General features: G+C 38.9%; 1 protein-coding gene across 4 annotated transcripts in view; it reads left to right on the top strand.

The window, feature by feature from the left end:
* GLIS3 (GLIS family zinc finger 3) overlaps positions 1–9,764 on the top strand; it is a 482,116-nt gene that overhangs the window by 8,792 nt on the left and 463,560 nt on the right. For 2 of the 4 annotated variants that reach the window (XM_037997443.2, XM_073021550.1), the window contains exon 2: positions 4,799–5,284. The exons of 1 other annotated variant lie outside the window; for it this stretch is intronic. In XM_037997443.2, the coding sequence (XP_037853371.1) occupies positions 4,897–5,284 (388 nt within the window). In that variant the 5' untranslated portion in view covers positions 4,799–4,896. The remainder of the gene's footprint in view (positions 1–4,798; positions 5,285–9,764) is intronic. One more of the 4 variants, XM_007969360.3, reaches the window with a different exon arrangement.

The following is a 9,764-nucleotide window of genomic DNA, read 5'->3' as shown; positions in this document are numbered from 1 at the left end:
TCTGAGTGGTCTTTGGAAGAATGGTCTTGAAGAATCTCTGCAGAGAACACTAAATTGTATTCATATTTTTCAATTGGTATAACTCATAAGTGAAACCTCTTTTATTTCATCTTGTTGGTGATTATATTGCTTAAGTAACATTTGTACATCTTGGTGTTCAGAATAAATATATTCATTTTCTTAGAATTACAACGTTAGGCCTTGGGAATACCCAAGTGAATAGGTCTGCACATACTAGTTATTAGGTGTAACCTCCCTAACTTTCTCCTCCACATTTCAATAATGAGGAATTATCTCAGTTATGTTTCTGTGTAACTTCCGTTGTAAATTCTATGAATTTGTTAGTTTCATGAATAAAGTTATGGAACCACAGAAATGATCAAACTCTACCTTGTTATGGGTTATCATATCATGATATAGTATCCTCCAGTTTCAATTTGGAGAAATAATATTGTACACATCCAATATATTTCCTCTATAATATCCTCCAGTTTCACAGGCACATGTTTGCACTTTCCTCTTGTTAAAATTGCAGACAAGAATAATTTTGATTTATTGGTGACATCTAATATAGCTGTGTTTATATTGTTGCCAATAAAATGACTTACATGATTGGTTTTTGTTTATACAATCTTTTCTGAGGAGTCAGTCACCTGTGTTAGGACAAGGTACATTCTGCTTATTTAAATGAACTCCTAGGATCTAAGAACATTCAGCTCTATCTGTCCTTGATTGAATTGCAAAATGTGCTTCACACTGCAGCCGTGCATGAGAATAACTTATATTATCTATCAATAGGCTTTTCATTTCTATATTCTTCTGGCTACAAAAGCTGTAACAAGAGAAGCCCATGGGAATAGCACGGGCCTATTAACAATCAAGGCAGCGATGTTGAAAAGGTGGCATTAATGAAATTATACAGTCATGAACCCGAAGGGAAAAAATAAAAAGGATCAATAAAAACTCTTATTGTAGATAGCTTAGACAGATATATAAGAAGTAGAGTCAGAAGCAGTTTGTTTGCTGGCCAGTATTTTGTGCCTCATTATCGGGTTTTCTATGCAGAGTAAGAAGTGCTTGTGGCATAAGAAATGGAAAATGTAACAAAGGCTAAATGTAGCCTAAGGAAATGAAATGATGTATGAAAATTAATAATTAACTGGCTCATCAGATGAATTATGACTCTAGATGAGTCTATTAATGATATTTACTAAGAAAGGGCCTTTGGCTGTAAATAGGCATTATGGAAGTCATGTTCTTGAAATTTTCTGGAATGGATGAGTTAACATTGCTTTTCGTTTGTTTAATCTTTTAATCCATGACAAGCAGTGCCTGGAGCCTTGGGTAGAAGGTAGAGTCATGATTTTATATTTTGATTGAAGTCATGCTTTTTCAGAAAACTCATGGAATTACTAAATGGTTTTGTGCCTTAGTTTCCTTAGGGGTTAAGTAATTTTCTCTCTGACCTGATTTACAGAAGTGTGTTCGAAGAGTTTGAAAGTGGTCAAAAGGAAAGATTTATTAACTTTCATGCTGACTCATGTTAGCAGAATTAACATTTTCATTGTAGGAACCAATGTAGTATTAAAACTCTAAATATGTCACTATGTCAGATCCAAAATATCCTAAATTTTTACCTCTGGATGCTCCTTGCTTTTTCTTCTTCTTGTTTCTTTTGTTTTTGTTGTTGGTAGCCTGGGGGAGAGTAGTTGGATGGAGAACAGAGGAGAAAATGCTGACTAGAATATTGTGATTGGATTTTTAACTAGAAAGGTGCTCTTCCAATGGAATCCCATCAGTTAAGTTTTTGACACTGATTAGTTGTGATTTTACCTTTTTGACAAAATGTATTCTTCATGGTTAGCATTGCCATAGACGCACTGCTGATGGGCAAGCCTTTGTATCAGCTTTCACTTTGATGGGGGTAGTAGAGAATGCTATTGTTTTTTGCTTCCATGTCTACCCTCCAGATTTAAGTGCCATAAGTATAAAATCTACATATTTATTCTTGAGTATAGCAAATGGGTGTTCTTGATAGTCTTTCTTTTCTAAATTGCCTGGAATAACAGAATTTCAAGAGACCATAGTGAATAGATCCAAATTCCTCAAACTTTTATGGATGAAAAACTGTAAGTCCAGAGAAGTTATAAATGATTTGTCAGAAGTAGAACCCGGGTATCTTGACTTTTTGAGTGCCATTTCACTCAGACTCTATGAGGGCCTTTCTTAAAAGTTATAATAGCATTTTATCCCTTTTTTCTTACCAGGTGCCTTAGAATTATATCTTGATCATGTGGCCTAGCTAAAAAGTATGCAAAATATTATATAAATAGATGAAATTTATTTTTACATTCTAATATCTAATGTTTGAGAAATCTGTTGGCATAATTAATGTGAAAAGTGGAATATTAGCCATATTTTCATGTTTAGTTTCTTTTATTTTTGTCTTGAGGCTGGTTTTGCTCAGCTCACATGCCATTGGCCTGTTGGTTTTTCTTTATGGTATTAATCACTTTACTTTCTGGCTGTTGCTTTCTTAGTAATAAAATTTAAGTACATTTTGTTGTTGTTCTTACTTTCAACCTAAAACTATTTAAAACAGGAGTGTAGTTTATAAAAAAAAAATAAAATAAATATTCATTGCAAGACAGGCAGGTGTGAATGCCTGATACTTAATTAAGTTCTCAGTGCTCTAATTATTTTTCCTTCTTGCAAACTCACCTTCTTAATGATCATGCCTAATGCTAAGTACCTCCTTATGTGTTTTTATCCAGGTTTTTGATGAGAATTCCTGCTCGTATATGATCTTGCTGCCAAAAAATGACTCCCTTATTTTTAAAAACCTGGAAATGGGCACAGTCTGAAAATCTGCAGACACTTGTCACTTGGACCGTGGTCTTACTGACTCATATTTCCAGTCATGTTGAACAATTCTTTATTTAAAAAAATTGGCTAATATGACATATTTCTTTTGCCTTTTTTTGGCGGGGGGGGGGGGGGGGCGTTTCTGCTGAATAAGTGCTTTCTTCTGCAGGGTTCAGAGTGGCCAGAAAACACTATTTTATCAATGAGAGGAAAATAGATGGCCAATTTTATCTGGCAAAGTACAGAGACATTAAATGGCTATTGCTCATGATCTACCAATGAATGGATCAGCATACTGACTGGTGACACACAGGAGTTCTACATGAATGTACCATAAAAAGCATTGGAATTTTTCCAATGTAAGAATTGAGGTTATCTGGTCACTCCTGCTTTGTACTCATGGGAGAAGAGGGCAGGAGTGAGACCTGACCTAGAGGAATATGGTTGAGTGTTTTCCAGGACTAGATGGCATGATAGTATTAAATGTCACAAACTGATGTAATTCTTAGTGAAAATAGAGAATTACTAAGAATGAAGAAAACATTCTAAATTTTGTATTGTGAATTACTTTTGAATTTCCTCAACATAGACACACACAGGAAACTTTGCAGAAGGCATAGTGCTGGAGTTAAAATTAGATATTTTATTTTTGATTTTCTAAAAATAAAAAGAAAAATAAACTTTTCACAAAAAGTTTTTCTCCTTGATAGCCTTTTCTCGATTATTTATGGAGTAATTTATTTGGAAGTTGAGTTGAAAAATGTTTGTTCAACACTTTGAGTGGATCATACACAAAAAGTAAGAATCATCCATTTGAGGATATCTGGTCACTCCTGCTTTGTACCCAGTCCTTATTTCCTGTGTTTGTCGAGCTTTGGCTTCTTTCCATGACTGTCATCTCTAAAAGACAGATTGTGACAGTGTCTATAATACATTTGGCGTAGTGGCACAACCATGGCACTTTACTACCTCATTGCATACATTTTGGGGAGCTACTGGTCAAGGGAGGGAAGGGCCTTCTTCAGTAATTTACAACCCAGCGTCATCACGTGGGTGGGTGATGACATCCTGCTATCATGTTCAGTACTTCTCTTGGTTCTCGTTCTGCTTCCTTAATGTTAGGAAGCTTTATGGAACTATGGTAGATTTACTGAGTGTCATGCATCATGTACATACCGGACAGGTCGCTTTTAGAAGGGACATTCTCTCCTTATGCTACCCGTATGGTGTTTTGCACACCCCTTCTCTTTTCTGGGATTTTAATAGAAGGTTACAGTATCGTGGTGTTGATTCTCTTCCAATCTCCATAACTCAGGATCATTATAGAACCAATACCCTAATGCTGCCATGTATATTTGAATATATGGATATATGAAAATTTTGTGGTATTCCCAGGCCTAGGTGTTTATCTTTTTCGAATCTAGGGACTATGAAAAGATAGCTCTTAAAGTGAAAATCAGAGATGGTTTAGTGTCCCCATAGTCTCATTTAGAAGCCATGTCTGCTTTGTGGTTGTTTACTGGAAATTTGAAGCATTGGTCTCACAGCTCATGTAGGTGGTGCTTTTGGGTTTCCCAAGACCTGCTGTAGCAAAAATGAACTAGTATGGAAAGATCCTCTAGGGAGCAAAATAAATTTTGTTTTGCAAGCTGGCACCAGTAGATTGTTATAGTTGCCAAGAGCGCTGTATTGAGAAGGGCTCAGTGGCAAACAAAACAATGCAGTGATCCATAATCCGTGTCCACCGTGAATGCAGAAGGGGAGAGTGCCTGCCAATGAGCCATGTATTTGAGGACCCTGTTCTACATAAAAGGCCATCTTGCTAAGAGTGCTTCTTTTCTTCCTGGTATGAATGATATACAGGTTGAAAAACTCACCGTATCTTATTTTCATTTTTGCTTTTAAAAATGCCTGCATTTATTTTTTTAAACAGGCTTATAACCCACACCATGGATAACTTATTGGACTTTGCCTGAAAGGAGTCATTAGTGACATTGGATATTTGACCATCTTGGCCACAGGTTTTTCAGAATGAATGGAAGATCATGCAGCATGAGTCTCCACCGGACATCGGGAACCCCACAGGGGCCTAGGATGGTCAGTGGCCACCACATTCCTGCCATCCGAGCCCACTCCGGGACTCCTGGCCCCTCGCCCTGTGGCAGCACATCAAGCTCCACTATGGGAAGCCTTGCTAACAACCTCCATCTCAAGATGCCCTCAGGAGGAGGGATGGCTCCTCAGAACAACGTGGCTGAGAGCCCCATTCATCTGCCTGCCTTAAGCCCCAGGAGACAAATGCTCACCAATGGGAAGCTGCGATTCCAGGTCACCCAGGCTGGAGGCATGTCAGGGTCACATACTTTAAAGCCAAAGCAGCAGGAGTTTGGAAGCCCTTTTCCTCCAAATCCTGGGAAAGGTAGGATTGTTTTTCTGGGACCTTTTAAAAATGGAAACAATTTTTTTCTCCCCCATCCCATTTTCTGCCAGCAAATCCTATGGAAAAATACATGATTCAGTGTCAGGGTCAAAGTCGATGGTCTCATAATGATATATAGCTTGCTCAGTAAGGGAGTGGGTGTGTATGTATTGAAGGGGAAGGGACCACAGTGGTAAATGCTGAGTATGAGACATCTCCTGGGACTGTGAAACAGAGTAACAGTAAGATAAAAAGATAAGAAATAGGGAGGCAGGCTGGGTGGTTGTGGTGGAAGGGTAAATGCTGGTTTAGCAAGATTCTGCCCTCCAGTTACATGTGGCTCTGTCCTGGTTCCCTGGGGGCTGAATGCTCCAGGCCATGGACAAGAAGAGTGACTGGAACTGTCTTTATGCCAGTGCTAAAAGTTCAGTGTAGAAGGAAAATGATAAAAAAGGGAGACATTTTCATAGCCAATAAAATGAAGAATCAGTACATATCAGTGATAAGAAAAATTACTTTAAGAGCAAAACCTATAATTTTTATAATACAGCAAGAGGGAAGCAAACTAGAAGGGAATAATGAAAAGATGTATTTTGTGCTTGTGGAGAACTAGAAAACCTGGTCAATTTGAAGTGCAGAGAGAATGTGCTTTTAATTCAGTAGCGTTTGAATTACCATATATTTTAAATTAAAGAATAATTGTTGGTGAATAGCAAGTTATTTGAATGACACACTATTTCTAGAAATTGATGTTGAATTAATGAGGTTATATTGTAGATGACGTATATATTTAGAGAAAGAGCATGTACCCCACGTGAAATATAGCTTTGCTGTATAAAATTGCACAATTATATATTCCTTAAGGTAGTTTTAGCATTCCGTCTTAAATGTTTATGTTAAAAATGCTTACACCACCAAATAGAATTACTAGCAACCTTCAGAATAGCCACTCATTCAGTTAATTAAGATGAATAATGATTCCTATCAGGCAAGTAGCCAAAAAGTTGTTTGTTTTAGTGTCAGTGTATTTCTGTGTTTGGAGAAATTGGTGTAAATGGGCAGGTTTTAAAAAAACAATAGCACTAAACATACATGCGCCTTTTAAGTTAATTAATTTTTTGAGATAGGATCTCACTTTGTCACCCAGGCTGGAGTACAGTGGCATGATCTTGGCCTCACTGCAGCCTCATCCTCCTGGGTTCAAGTGATCCTCCTGCTTCAGTCCCCCAAGTAGCTGGGACCACAGGTGCATGCCACCAGGCCTGGCTAATTTTTTTTTTTTTTTTTGAGACAGGATTTCATTATATTGCCCAGGCTGATCTCCAACTCCTGAGCTCAAGTGATCTGCCCGCTTTGGCCTCCCAAAGTGCTAGGGTTACAGGCGTGAGCCACCGTGCCCAGCCTTAATTTATTTATTTTTCTTCTTCTTCTTCTTCTTCTTTTTTTTTTTTGGTCTAGATTAGTTTTGAATCATTTTATTTCTTAGAGGTACTGATATTTAGTATAAGTATGAGAAAAAGTTTTCCTGGGGCTACATCCAAAATAGGTTTCTCATTGTCGGGTTGCTATGTCCATGGTGTGGCAAGCTAAGTTCCCTCATGTTAAATTTAGGTGTTTAGATTTTCAGGGGCTGAGGCCCGGTAAAACCTTTTAGCTCATGCTTGACTAGTGAACTGTAGCTTGCTTTTATATGTACTTATGTTTGCAATCTTGACTGACAATAATAATGGTGATAATATTAATAACTTGCCTTTATTGTATCATAACAGCATATGTCAGGCACCGTGTTAAGTGCTTTCCAATACATAGTCTCAGTTATTCCTCAAACAGCACTGAGTTGTATGCTATGGTTATTTAACTGATAAGCAAACTAAGGTCTAGAAAGAGTAAGTAACTTCAGAGGCACCAGCCAGTAAGGAGCTTGGGAATACTAACTTTGATGGCAGTCAGAAGTGGCTGTAATTAAAGCCATGTTTTTAAAAAACCTCACGTGCTTAAGGGCTAGTGAATTCTCAGGGTCAATATACCTTGAAATGCCTGTCAGAAGTAGTGCTGCTTCCTGATTCCTTTCCCTGTTGCTTTTTGTTTCCTTGCTCAGCTTCCTAGCTTGCAGTGTTCCTCCTGGATCTGCATGGTTGGGACATGCATAGGCACAAATGATGGGTGGACGACAGCTGTATTATTATCACCTCTAGCTTTGGAGCTTAAATACCATCAGTGGTCTAGATGGTACGAGAAGTGTCTGAATGTATCATTTCTTCCAGGTCTTGGTTGACAGTTCCTATACTGAGCCAATAACTGGTTGAGGGTGGTGATTTAGGATTGTTTGAATTTTGATCATTTACTCTACAAATAATTATTGAGCATATATTGTGGGTGAGCCACTGTTCTGGAGATGCAATAGCTAATAAAGCATAGTCCTTTCCCTCAAGGAGTTGGATAATTCATACAAATAAATGGCCAGTTAAAATACAACACAGTAGGTGGGTGCGATGGCTCACGCTTGTAATCCCAGCAGTTTGGGAGGCTGAGGCGGGCAGATCATTTGAAGTCAGGAGTTTGAAGCCAGCCTGGCCAACATGGTGAAACCCCACCTCTACCAAAAATACAAAAATGAGCCGGGTGTGGTGGTGGGTACCTGTAATTCCAGCTATTCGGGAGGCTGAGGCAGGAGAATTGCTTGAGCCCGGGAGGCAGAGGTTGCAGTGAGCAGAGATTGTACTCCAGCCTGGGCAACAGAGCAAGACTCCATCTCAAAACAAAAACAAAAACAAACAAAACAGCACAGTAAGGACTCCAGTAGGGATACACTCAGATTGATATGGCCACATAGAAGGGTTTCTGGCCTGTGCTATATAGGCAGATAATTGGAAGGGGAAGAGCTAGCTTTGCAATCATGCAAAGTGCATGTCCTGTGTGTGTGTGTATGTGTATGTGTATGTGTGTGTGTGTGAGCACGCATATGTGTAAATTGGGGGGGGTTGTCTGGAACTTATTCTGGGAAGGGAGAAAAATGCACTCAAAACCTGGAGGGGAGAAATCCTGGTGCATTTCATGGACTTCCACTTGGTTCCACATGGACAGGGGTACAGAAAACCCTGGTAAGAGATGAAGCTGGAGAGGAATCAGCAGAAGCCAGAGGAAGGGCCATGAATGATGTGCCAAGGAGTTTGGATCCATTTTGAGGACACTGATGGAACATGGGACTCTTGTGGGTTTATTAATTAGGGTTTTCCAGAGAAATAGATGAATAGGATACATATCTACATGTGTATATTTGTGTGTGTGTGTGTGTGTGTGTGTATATGTATATATAAAGAAATTTGTTATAAGAAATTGGCCCTTGGGATTATGGAGAGTGGCAAGTTCCATGATCTACAGGGAGAGTCAGTCAGTTGGGGACCCAGGGGAGCCAATGGTTTCATTGCAGTCTGAGTCTGAAGGCCTGAGAACCAGCAGAACCCATGATATAGTCCCTGTCTGAAGGCTGGCAGGCTGAAGATCCAGGAAGAGCTGATGTTTCAGTTTGAATTCAAAGGCAAGAAAAAAACCAGTGTCCCAGTTGGAAGGCAATCAGGCAGGAAGAATTTTCTCTTGTTGGGGGCAAGGGTCAACCTTATTCTATTCAGGACTTCAACTGATTGGCTGAGAATCACCCACATTAGGGAGTGCAATATGCTTTACTCAGTGTACTGACTAAATGTTAATCTCACCCAAAAGCACTCTCATAGAAATGCCCAGAGTAGTGTTGGACCTAATATAGGGGCACCAAGTGGCCCAGTCAATTTGACACATAAATTTTAACCAAAGCAGTATCATTGCTTTGGGGCAAGGTACAGTTTACATGGTAGCTAAGAAAAGGCATTTTCTAAGCTTTAAAAATGATTATAGCAACTCTTAGGGAAGCAGTAGAGCTGTATACGGAGAATTTAAGTTACCTAAGAATTGCTACACAGACAAGCATCTGACTTGAAGACTGAAGAATCTTTGATGGAAAGCTCATGAGAAGTATACATTTGATATTAATGTTTATATTATTTAAAAATTGAGTTCTGCTCAGTTGAAAACTCAAATAACAGTGGCTTTAACATCATGGATTGTGGTTCCCAAACAGTGTATTAAGGTCACTGGAGTGCCACTGTGAACTTGGGGAGTCACAGGGTATTTTAAATTTAGAAGGAAACAGGGATATGTGGTATCCTTTGGACACCGGTCAAACTACTAGGTTGAGGAGGTTGACAGTTTCAACAGTAAATTGCACTATGTTCCTTTTGGTGACATCATATCTTTGAGAGCTCCGTTTTCAGGTTGTAATTTAGAAGAAGCAAGTACTTTTTACACCCATGTCCACGGCAGCATTATTTATGATAGCCAAAAGGAAGAAGCAACCCAATGTGGTACACACATACAATGGAATATTATTCAGCCTGAAAAAGAAAGGAAGTTCTGACACATGCTACAACATGGATGATCTTTGAGG

The sequence above is a fragment of the Chlorocebus sabaeus genome, chromosome 12 (assembly GCF_047675955.1).
Source record: "Chlorocebus sabaeus isolate Y175 chromosome 12, mChlSab1.0.hap1, whole genome shotgun sequence".
Classification (NCBI taxonomy): domain Eukaryota; kingdom Metazoa; phylum Chordata; class Mammalia; order Primates; family Cercopithecidae; genus Chlorocebus; species Chlorocebus sabaeus.
This window is presented reverse-complemented; position numbering and strand designations above follow the sequence as displayed.